Source organism: Salvia splendens, chromosome 13 (assembly GCF_004379255.2).
Source record: "Salvia splendens isolate huo1 chromosome 13, SspV2, whole genome shotgun sequence".
In the NCBI taxonomy this organism is placed as follows: Eukaryota; Viridiplantae; Streptophyta; class Magnoliopsida; order Lamiales; family Lamiaceae; genus Salvia; species Salvia splendens.
The window spans coordinates 13,140,672-13,152,940 of NC_056044.1; the positions used below are offsets into that span (position 1 = coordinate 13,140,672).

At 43.5% G+C, this 12,269-nt stretch overlaps 1 protein-coding gene across 1 annotated transcript; it reads right to left on the bottom strand.

Moving 5' to 3' along the window:
• Positions 1-217: 217 nt before the first annotated feature.
• On the bottom strand, positions 218-2,409 carry LOC121760515. The gene is made up of 6 exons (XM_042156173.1): positions 2,271-2,409; positions 1,883-2,186; positions 1,296-1,442; positions 892-1,059; positions 758-835; positions 218-656 (listed from the first exon to the last, which is right to left on the bottom strand). The coding sequence occupies exons 1-6, from the start codon at positions 2,407-2,409 to the stop codon at positions 218-220; spliced, it is 1,275 nt and encodes a 424-aa protein (XP_042012107.1).
• Positions 2,410-12,269: the final 9,860 nt, after the last annotated feature.

Here is a 12,269-nt window from a genome sequence, read left to right on the forward strand (position 1 = left end):
TAAAACTGAAAAAGACAATATTCACAACTACGTACAAGTCTTGCAACCGTTCTAGAGATTCACTTGATCCATTTATGATTCGACATGCTTCGTTCAGCTGATCAAGTGGATCGCCTAGAACATTTGCAAGCTGATCAACTTAGGTGAGAACATCGGTTGTGCACAGTCAAATTTTTTCCACTGTACGCACTTCCGAGTTGTCCCTAAAGGGTTTCACTTAATGACCATTAACCATAAAAGGGGCAGAATTCAGATCACTTCCCTGAAGTTCCACTGCTCCGTTTGTTTTAAGGGCAACGATGGTGTATGGTCCCATCCACTTTGATTTCAACTTCCCGGGCATCACCTTATGTCTTGATTGGAACAACAGAACTTTCTCTCCCACTTGCAGCTCATTCACCCTCAGGTTTTTGTCATGCCGCAACTTAGTTTTCTCCTTATACCACATGGCTGCATCATAGGATTCCAGTCTGAGTTCTTCCAACTCTTGCAATTGGAGCTTTCTTTCTTCAGCACACACCTTAGGTTGCATTTTCACCTCTTTTTCCCGAAAACCAGTCTGTATGGTGACATGCCGATCGGAGTTTTGTATGCAATGCGATAAGCCCACAAGGCATCGTTCAACCTTTAGCTCCAGTCCTTCCTCGAAGGACTCACTGATTTTTCAAGGATACTCTTGATTTCCCTATTTGAAATTTCCGTTTGAGAATTGCTTTGTGGATGATACGGGGTGGAAAGACGATGGTTTACCCCATACTTCTTCATGAGAGCTTCGATTGTACGGTTGTAGAAGTGAGTGCCTTGATCCGAGATTATGGCCCTAGGAATCCCGTACCTGCTGAAAATGTTGGATTTCAAAAACTTTGATACCTCTTGTGCCTCGCAGGTTACCGTTGCCTTAGCCTCCACCCACTTGCAACTAGAATGTAAGAATTCCTATAGGATGAAGGAAAAGGGCCCATAAAATCCATTCCCCATACATCAAATATCTCGCAAACCACGATGGGTACTTGCAGCATCTCATCTTTGGCAGAAATTCCCCCTGTCAATTGGCACTGGCTGCAGAATTCATAAGCGTCCTTATACAAGTCCGGCCAATAGAACCCACTATCCAGGACTTTCCTGACTGGCTTTTTCAGACCAAAGCACCACCGCAGGCGAGAGAGTGACAATGAACCAATATATCTTCTTGATCCCACTCAGGGATGCACCTTCTGATGACTTGATCAACTCCCATTTTCCACAAATACGGGTCATCCCAAAAGTAGTATTTGGCTTCACTCTTAATCTTTAACCTTTGAGCTCTAGTCACCTCTGGTGTTGAAGGCAGTTCTCCAGTTACCAAATAGTTCGCTAGATCAGCGAACCACGGCTCAGCTTGCCTTCTGCTTACTTCATTCAAAAAGGCTACTGGATCAGCTGCGTCGAGCACATTCTTCAAACTGATCAAGACACTCGATCCCTGGGTATAAAACAAATGTTCCTCCGAAAAAGCGTCGGGGATATCTTCCTTATCTTCCCCTTGATTTATTCTGCTCAGATGGTCAGCCACTCTATTTTCTGTCCCTCCTTTATCCTTGGCCTCCCAATGAAATTCTTGTAGTAGTAGCACCCAACGGATCAGTTTGGGCTTCGATTCTTTTTTTGACAATAGGTACTTGATTGCTCCATGGTCACTATAAACAATAACCTTGGATCCAAGTAAGTAAGGAAAAAAATTTTCAAAAGAGTACACTATAAGCAACATCTCCTTCTCCGTTATATCATAGTTCTTCTAACCTTGGTTGAGAGTTTTAGAAGCATAGAAGATGACATAGCTTTTCCCATCTATTTTCTGTCCAAAGACTTCTCCCACTGCAAAGTCACTGTCGTCGCACATCACCTCAAAGGGTGATTCCAGTCAGGAGCTCTGATGATTGGGGCTGAGACAAGTCGATCCTTCAAGAGCTGGAACGCCTTCTGACATGGTTCATCAAAACCAAATTCCACGTCATTTTTAAGAAGGTGGGTTAATGCCTGAGCGATTTTTGCAAAGTCTCTTATGAACCTCCCATAAAACCCAGCATTTCCCAGAAATGCCTGTATCTCTTTCTGATTGGTAGGAAATGACAATTTTTTAATCACATCCACCTTGGCCTTGTCAACTTGTATCCCCTTTCTTGACACAATATGGCCTAGAACAATTCCTTCAGGGACCATAAAATGACACTTCTCAAAATTTAAAACCAAATTCTTCTCCTGACATCTTCTTAATACCCGTTCCAGATTACCAAGACACGACTCAAATGAATTCCCATAGACTGTGAAATCATCCATGAAGATCTCAATGCAGTTCTCGAGCAAGTCGGAGAAAATACTCATCATGCGCCTTTGAAACGTCCCTGGTGCATTACAGAGGCCAAAGGGCATCCTCCTATACCCATACGTCCCAAAAGGACATGTGAATGTTGTCTTTTCTTGATCTTTTGGGTCCACATAAATCTGAAAATAACCGCTGTAGCCATATAGAAAGCAAAAATATTGTTTACCGGCTAGTCTCTCGAGCATATGATCAATGAAAGGTAGTGGATAATGATCTTTCCTCGTATCATCATTCAATTTCTGATAAACAATACACATCCTCCACCCTGTAACCAACCCGTGGGAACCAGCTCGTTCTTGTCATTTTTAACCACTTGTATTCCAGACTTCTTTGGTACCATATGTACTGGACTAACCCATTTGCTGTCAGGAATGGAGTAAATAATCCCCCGCCAATAGCTTCAGCACTTTTTTAAGAACCTCTTCTCTCATATTGGGATTCAGCTTTCTTTGTTGCTCTCGGTGAGCCTTTGCACCATCTTCAAGGTGTATGTGATGCATGCAGAGGTCAGGACTGATGCCGACCAAGTCCGACAAGGTCCATCCGATGGCCTTCTGGTTTCAACTCAATACTTCCAATAATTCTTCCTCTTGCTTCTCAGTCAACTGGCTGTTGATAATTTCTGGAAAGGTTTCTTCATCTCCGAGATAGGCATACTTTAATCATGGGGGTAATGTCTTCAACACTTTCTTAGGTGTAATTGCCTCCTGGGGTAATGGGTTTTTCTCCATGTTCTTTGCTGCTAGCTCCCCAAAACCGGGCACCTTTTCCAGACTGCTCAGTTGAGCAAAACCAGTTGATCCAGCAGAAGTTGGCTTTTGACATAACCACCACTGCTGCCGTCGCGTGGATCACCGTTCAGCCGCTGCTGCCGTCGCCGTATTCTCCCAGGCGAGTAGTCATCGATTCCGAATTAGAGGGTGCTGCCTCCGTTGCACAGTAGGCATCACTGCCGTCGGGCTCCTCCGCCACAAACGGCGCTGCCATCGGTTAGCCCCTTCTGCGATTCGCGCCGCTGCTGTGCAGTCTCCTCGCCGGAGGTTGCTGTCGATGCTCAAACAGTCCCCGAACAGCTCCGAAACAACCCCCAACCAGCCCCGATTAAACCCGAAAGATAAGTCTATTACAAAGTTATGTTTCTTTCGCATTTTCCGATTAATCCCAGCGGGGGTTCAATTGTGGTGTTCGATTGATGTTTATTGTTGAATTTGTTCATGTGGGAGTCGAGTTTGGCAGGTCGTGTATTCTGCAAAATGATATGAATGCTTTATGAAACAAAGGTGGGAAGTGAGGAGTAACCATATATCTTCTGCCAATAGACTTGTGAAGAGGTTGGATGATTGTTACTCTCGGTTAAGGTTCTGCCAACAAATTGTATATGCTTGAAATTCTGAAAAGAATTTGGGAACATTGATATATGAACTTTGAATGAATTTACCTATGACTTGGGATGATTGATGAATGAAGACTAGACAGCCCTTCACGGAAGAAAATGAGTTCTCATTTGTGATCAACACTTGGAAATCAAAAGAAAGATGGAATGGATATTACCGTGACTTGTGATGGTAAAGACTTGAAAATCAAAAGCTTTTTGATGGGGTACGGACTAAACAAGCCCAACAGCACCAACGGCCCATCAGCCCAAAGCCCAAGGAAGAGTATGAGTTCGGCGTTACCAAAGAGTTCGGCCTCAGCCTACAGCTCGGTAAAAGCCAACCAATCAAGCTCTGCTCTCAAGTCGGCATCAAGCTCCCAGATCGGCAACCAAAGCAGTTCGGTCTCAGTAAGAGTTCGGCCTCAGCCTACAGCTCGGCAAAAGCCAACCAATCAAGCTCTGCTCTCAGGTCGGCATCAAGCTCTACTCTCAGATCGGCAACCAAAGCAGTTCGGTCTCAGTATTCGACCGAACAAGGAGTTAGTGGACCCATACAGGATTTCCACAACTTCCAACACACCCACTACCACGTGGTGTCTGCTCAGGCCACGATCGTAGGCCATGACCTACGCTACATGCAGGACCTCCACGACATCCACAACCATCATTAGTGGTGATGCAAGCCACGATCTTAGTTCAATGTATAAATAGAACTTAGATCAGATAGAAAAGGGTTAAGCTCTCTAGAGATAAAAGACCATATAGCAAGTTTGTATTTGTAAGCTGTAGAAAACAGATCAAGCAATACAACTCTGCCCTCTTTTCTTCCCGTGGACGTAGATTTACTTCAGTAAATCGAACCACGTAAATTCTTTGTGTCGTGATCTGTATTTTCCTGCATTCACTAACATCAGAAATTCGCGGATTCATCAGCCGAAGAGTACAGCCGTTTCCAGTGAAGTATCTCCATCTCCTTGAGTACAAAGCAGCTATATTAGTTCGGCAGCTGTACCGAGCAGATAGTAAAATACAACAGGAATAAAGGCGAGTACGAAAAGCTATACGAAGACAAGTGTGGAGAATTTTTCATTCACAAGGAAAATTTTTTACACTAGGAGGGCTTCAAGGCCATTTTACAAGGAAGAAACTAGACTAAGAGAAGGGAGACGAAATCATACTCCACCAGCTTCGTCTCCGGCTCCTTGGTCTGGTTCAGCTTCTTTCTCCTGAGCTACCTCAGCCTCGGCCTCGGCTCCTGCCGGCCTCGCCTCCGCCTCCTGATCGGCTTCCTTCTCCGGATGCCCGGCCCGCTCGACTTCGGCCTCCAGCTCCAGCGGCTCGGCCTCACCCTCTCCGTTGTAAGTCGAAGCGGGTGAAACGGGTCCCACGGAGGCAAAGATAGCCTCCAGGTTCTCGTCCCGATCAGCTCGACAACTCCGGACTTGGTCTGCAGAAAGCAGGACCGAGGATGAAGCGAGCTCCTCAAGGAGCGGCAGATTCTGAAGCCGAGCTGCTATCTCTCGGCTGTACAGAGGCAGCACGACGTCGGCCCCCTGCTCGCCCTTATCGGTAATTAGCCTTACCAGACTACCGACAAAGGCCGAGAACTGGCTGCTCAAAAAGAGTTTCTCCGTGTAAACACGGAGAGCCTCCCCCTGGGCAGCCACGGCGGCAGCATCCCTCCGTTTCGTCTGCTCTCGCTGGATGACGAGCTGGTTTTTGGCAAACTGAGCTTCATCCTGGGCCGAAATCCTAGCAGCTCTGGCCTTCTCAAAGTTAGCCTCAGCCTGTTCGGCCCGATGACAAGCAGCCGCCAACTTCCTCTGCATCTCAGCATAGTCATTGGACGCTTTGGAGAGTTCGACGGCGACGAGCTTGGAGAGCATATCGTTCCTCTGAAAATGGATAAAGAAAAAAGTCAACAAAGGGGCCACAAAAAATACAGGAAAAAAGCAAGGCCAGAAAATCAAGAAGAGAATTCACCTCGGCGAAATCCGTGGGCCATAAAAACGGCTCACAGATATGTTCCGAAGGAGGCGCCAAGACCACATCTTTCTCTGGCGCTCTCGGGGGCTTCTGGGCCTTCCCCTTCCCCTTTGCCGAAGTCGACTCCGGCTTCTTCGGATCCGAAGAGGTTTTTTGCCTTTTCGGAGTCCTCTCGGCATCAGACGCCGAGCTGGTGGTTTTCGGCCTCTCCGGCTCCTTGGACTCCGAAGATTTGCGGCTAGCCTTATTCAGCATGTACACTGCCAAAAAGCAAGGAAACAAGGTTAGTTTTCGCTGCTAAAGCAGTAAAGCATAAAAAAGAAATCCTCACCCTCAGTTTCTTCGTCCGAAGACGAGATATTGAACACGAGGTCGCCCTTGACGAGCTCAGTTTCCGAGTATTGTTTCCTAATCATAGGAATCTTATTGAGCTCGCCCTCGAGCTCGGCCAACGGTTCTAACCGAGGATGAGGAATCACGGACTTCGGCCCTCTCCAGGGGAAGCCCGGAGCCGCTGTCCTATTATAAAAAAAGAAGCGGTTTTGCCATTTCGGCCACTTGGTTTTGCAGAATGCCCTAAAAGGCTGTAAGGGGATCAAGTAAAACCAAGATCCCTTCCTTTTAAATTGGAAAAAATTAAGGATTGCCCGCAGAGACAGATCCTTATCTAGCCTACGGAGTTCGGCAGCAAAAGCCGACAAGTGCCTCCAAGAATTCGGAGTCACCTGACCTAAAGGGAGTTGAAAAAAATCAAGAAGCTCTACAAAAGGTGGGGGAAGAGGGAAACGAAGCCCGCATTCTAAGCAGGCTTCGTAAACGGTGGCATAACCCTCCGGCGGGTCGTTAGCCCTATGATCATCGTCGGGAACCACCGCCTTCCCCCCGGGAAGAAGATATTTTTCGTGTAGAGATATCACGGTGTCCTTACTCAAGACGCTGTGAAAGTATTCTACAGTCTTCTCTCCGGACTCTTTCCGGCTAGAAGACCCCTTGCCCCCTTTCCTACCGCTACCTAACTCGGAAGAAGAAGAAGAAGACATGGTTCTTACTCTTTGCAAAATCTGAAGAAATTCTGAAGAAATTCTTGAAAGCGGAAGGAAATTTTTACGCAAAGGAGATAGAGTGCAGAAGAAGCAGTCGCAAAAGTGCTTCAATGATGAAGAAAGGAGGTATTTATCAGATTCGGCGAAGATTTCAAAATCGTCGCACCGTTTCGAATCCCACCTTTTCGGGATTCAACGGCCGGATTTTACTGTCGCATTTAATGCAGTCACGTGCAAGGCACGTCCCCTGACGTCAGCCGCCCCCGTACCCTTATCCAGAATGCCGAAGTGACTCGCTTCGCCGAAGTGATTCACTTCGTCTTTCGGGGGGGGGGTAGTGATGGGGTACGGACTAAACAAGCCCAACAGCACCAACGGCCCATCAGCCCAAAGCCCAAGGAAGAGTATGAGTTCGGCGTTACCAAAGAGTTCGGCCTCAGCCTACAGCTCGGTAAAAGCCAACCAATCAAGCTCTGCTCTCAAGTCGGCATCAAGCTCCCAGATCGGCAACCAAAGCAGTTCGGTCTCAGTAAGAGTTCGGCCTCAGCCTACAGCTCGGCAAAAGCCAACCAATCAAGCTCTGCTCTCAGGTCGGCATCAAGCTCTACTCTCAGATCGGCAACCAAAGCAGTTCGGTCTCAGTATTCGACCGAACAAGGAGTTAGTGGACCCATACAGGATTTCCACAACTTCCAACACACCCACTACCACGTGGTGTCTGCTCAGGCCACGATCGTAGGCCATGACCTACGCTACATGCAGGACCTCCACGACATCCACAACCATCATTAGTGGTGATGCAAGCCACGATCTTAGTTCAATGTATAAATAGAACTTAGATCAGATAGAAAAGGGTTAAGCTCTCTAGAGATAAAAGACCATATAGCAAGTTTGTATTTGTAAGCTGTAGAAAACAGATCAAGCAATACAACTCTGCCCTCTTTTCTTCCCGTGGACGTAGATTTACTTCAGTAAATCGAACCACGTAAATTCTTTGTGTCGTGATCTGTATTTTCCTGCATTCACTAACATCAGAAATTCGCGGATTCATCACTTTTCTACTCTCTCTCTCGGCTCTCTCTGAATTTGCTTAGAATTGCAGATTTGAAAGGGAGAATGGAGAGTGGCTACCGTGATGTTTGAGGGAGTAGAATCAGGTGGATTAATTGAGATTAATTCTCAATTAATTGGTGATTTAATCCCAATTAAATGGGTGGTTTAAATGGCAATTAGTGGCCGCATAAATGGTACTAAATCCTCATGATTAGGATTAATGTGGTGCTTTTATTTTGTGCAGGTAATGGTAAGGAGTTGAAAGGATTTCCGGAGCAGAGTTGGAGAATGAAATAAAATACGCCAGGAGCAGAGGAGCAGAATCCTGGTAGAAACTACCGTGAAGGATAAAATTAAAGGATGATTGGGCTCAAAGAAGAAATAAGCATCTCCCACTTATTTATTTATTTGTTTTAGTTAATTGGCCCAAAGCCAATTTTGTAATATTATTGGACTCTATTATTTGTTGAAGAAGCCCAAGTATATCACTTCACGTTTTGTATTCTTTTCTATTAATTAAAGTCCACGGAAAACTTTAATTAATTTCGTCGTCCCATTCCCAACAAAGATTATAATCGCCCTAATGTAACAATTAATATTTGGCGTTGTTCCAAATATTAATTCCTCAACCGATCCTTGATTAAAACACTCAGCGTACTACATATAGTACTTCAAATAAATTCCATGAAGATTGAAGATATTCCTCTCCACCAAAACAAATCGCACTCCATGTGTATGTATATTGAAACAAAGTACGCACTCCCCTTCGCGCAATCCAACAGCATAAACAGTCCCTTGGTGTTATGCCAAGTACTATCGTAATTCCTCAACGTTCGTATTTCCCAAGGTTCACAAAGGAGCTAAAAGAATTCCTTGCCTAAAGAAATATTATTCGTATTTCACCATTCTTATTTTTCAGAAATTTCATTTTAATCATCATATCGCATTCAATAGGAAAAATTTTATTATCCGAAAACCACGGGTGTTACAATCCAAAGGTTTTTTCATGGCTTAATCGATATTGAAAGTGAATTTCTCCCCATGATAGTCCAAGCAAATTGTTCTGTCACTCACATCAATTATAGTTTTGGCCGCTCGCAAGAATGGTCTCCCCAACAATACTCCACTAGATTCACCCGCTTCAGACTCATTCATATGGATCACATGAAAATCTGCAGGGTATAGGAAATCATGTACCCTCACAATCACATTTTCCAATATTCCTTCCGGGCTAATACATGATCTATTTGCTAGTTGGATAACCACATTTGTATCCACTAGGCTGACTACAGTCGATCTCTTGTAAACTGAGAAGGGCAACACATTAATAGAGGCCCCCAAATCACACATAGCATGCTCAATTTTAACATCCGCAATAATGATGGGTAGAGTAAACATCCCAGGATCAATCCTCTTGGAAGGAAGTCTATTCTTCTGGATTACATCAGACACACTCTCTCCAATTACAATCTTCACATCGGATTTAGCTTTTCCATCTATGAAGTCCTTGATAAACCTGCTAAACGGGGCTAGTTTCAATGCTTGTAGGAACGGCAGGTTGATCTCAAGCTTGCCAAAAATCACCATGAAATCGGTAGGGTCCTCCTTCTTCCTTTTGATCTCTCGCCTAACGTCTATTTTTGAGCCAGGTGTGTGTGAAATCCGCCATTTTCAAAAGAAAGAACAAATCAGTAGGGCGGAAGCACGAATCAAGAAAAGTAAGCAAAAACTGCGGCTTTGAGTTGATCAAGTCAAAAATCAAATGGAGCCAGCATGAGTTCTGCATTGGGAGATAGAGCTAAAGACCCCACCACCAATTGTGAAGGGCAGGAACGACATTTCAGAGAGAATGGTACCCTAGGGATTAGAGCCTTACGCCTCTCTATATATAAGGAAGCCTAACACAAGAAAAAAGAAGTCCCAGCCGTAGTTAGAAGGGGGTCTCATAAGCTTTCTTAGTTAGAATATCTTTAGGGATTTAGCTCTCTTCTAGGGCTGAAATCGAAGCTCTTGCACTTCATCTTCTTGATTTTGTTGCACACACACACTTGGTCCTAGCTTAGTTTAGTTTTAATGGTAGTTTGGTGGTAGTTTCTTGCATTTTCAGTTTTTGGTTATGTTATTCCACTCCGAGAAGGGGTGATGAAATAATTTACTGCTTTCGTAGTTCATTTTTAGTTTTCTTTTGATGTTAATGACCCTTGATGTTTTTGATTTAGTCAATTTGAAGTTATGTTTTCATTTTCAGTTGATGTGTTCTGTTTTTCATGCATGATGTCTCTGATCTGATCTTGGTTCATTTTTATGTTGCATGTCTTAGCTTAAAAATGTTTTGTTCTGTTTTTATTTGGTCAGATCTAGTGTTGTATGTTTGAGAGTTCTTAGGATGTTTAGATCTAACAGTTTAACTTTCGTTTCTGCATGATTATGGGTTAGTTTTCTTGTTTACGTAGTTGTAGCTTAGATTTTAGGAGTAGATTTAGTTTTATAAGTTGTTCTGTTGTTTCTTCCTCCATAACTTTTCAGATCTGTTCTTTACTCTGCTTTCCACGTTGATTTTGTGAAGAAGATGGAGTTGTTAGAAAAGTTTTACTTGCAGGGGACTGACAGTCCTCGTTTATTCTGTTTGTCTATTTAAGGAAAGTTTAGTTAAGTTGATCAAGTAGACTAGTTAAGTTTTCATGAGTTGATCAGTTTAGTTCGTTTTAATTTCTCAAGTCAAGTAGTTTACTTAACTCACCCCCTAGAAAGCGTGGCAGCAGCCATCTCCAAGTCGTGTCAAGCAAACAAATCGCCAAACGCCTTATCTCTATGAGATCAATCCTTACTTCTCTATACTAGTTAATAGTATTAATGGGTTAAGGTTTTGAGAACACATCTTCTTTAGATCTTCGGTTCATCTCACTCAAGTCGAATCCATGTCGAGTTGATCAGCATGAGCTGTTTCTGGATCCACTCACCCGCATTTTGCAGGTGACAGGTATATATAGGCTGGCCAGATCAGTTTGACGATCCAACATGAGCAACCCACAATGAAAAACGGAAATGATGAAAGTGAAGACTAGAAAGAAGCTTGAGTTCATCAATGGCGCCATTGTCGGGAATGATGGCGTTTATTCTACATTTATTGTGAGACACCTTGGGTGTAAATATTGTTATTATTTTCTGTTTCTTTGTTTTGTTTTCAGTTTAGAGACAGCTTAGGGCAGCATCAGTGAAGAATCAATGTCCTTATCTATGTGAATCAAGCATTTTCCCTGCTGGTGTGAACCAAGGGAACACATAGATGGGCAGAGCGTCTCGGGTTTTACTTAAGAGCTTCAGTTTAAATTTTGTAAATTATCTTTTGTTTACCCCAATTCGAAGGCACCGTGTCCAGAAGGCAGATAGAGGGAGAAGAGAGAGTGGAGCCACAGACTGTGCAAGACGAATCACCGCCCACTCCACCAATCAACTCAGAAGCGAACTGTGAAGAAAGTGAGGACATCACCTTCGTGAGCCCGCTTAAGTCAATAGCCAGCCCAGACAAGGAGGAAATCAAGGACGAACCTACTGCTGGGGTTTGGTGCCCCTTGCACAGCGGAAGACTTGTACATAACAAATAAATCAGATAAGGATCTATTTGACCGATTATGCGATTAATCAATTCACATGTTAAACAGATAATTGCATGCTAGAACGCAAATAATTCATGCTTAAAGAAAGTAAATCCTAAACATGAATTCTACGGTTTAGAGTTACCGATTTGATTCTCCAAAGAATCGTCGATTGCTCGCGCGTTCTCCACTATGATCTTCAATACTAGACAACGAATCTTCTGACTGGTTCCCGAACTGTATCTCGATATCAGAGTGAGCTGATCTTATCAAAATACTATGACTCGAATAAAGAAGACAGAAAATTCCTCTTGGAAGAGGAGCTGAAAATCTCACGGAGGAGAGCTGAAAATTTCAAGCTCCTCTACTAATTAGAGAGGGACGAAAATTTGATAATAAAATTAAATTATATTATGTCTCCTTTATTCTCCTATTTATATTAAGTTTATATTGGGCCCAATCAGAGATCTATGGAAGGTTTTGGATATAGTCTCCCCCAATTAGCTTTTTACTAATTAAATTGAACTCACAGTTTAATCCAAGCTTATATTGGAATATTACGAGCAGCCACTACAAAGGTAATATTGCACTGCCCATCCAAATCTGAAATTATATGTAATCTGGGCTTCTGTTTTGTGTGTCGTTATTTCCCGCGCTTAAGATATAAATGTCCATTAATTAATTAATATCTGCTATGGACTTAATTAATTAACATCTTATTAATTCCAAGAGTGGACTTAGCAAGTGTCACGACCACAACTTCCTAGTATTAGTGAGTGTAGCTATTTTGCAACTAAATTACACTAATTGGTCATAGGCTCATTATGAAAGAAATGCTTAATACAAGGAAATAG

Excerpts from the sequence above, each read along its gene's own strand:
- LOC121760515 (XM_042156173.1), bottom strand. The coding sequence starts at position 2,409 with ATGCCCTTTGGCCTCTGTAATGCACCAGGGACGTTTCAAAGGCGCATG. Across the intron at positions 1,443-1,882 it reads GACTGGAATCACCCTTTGAG|TTTGAAGAATGTGCTCGACG; the intron begins GTGATGTGCGAC and ends TGTCTTGATCAG. Across the intron at positions 1,060-1,295 it reads GAGGTGACTAGAGCTCAAAG|CCAGTGCCAATTGACAGGGG; the intron begins GTTAAAGATTAA and ends TGAATTCTGCAG.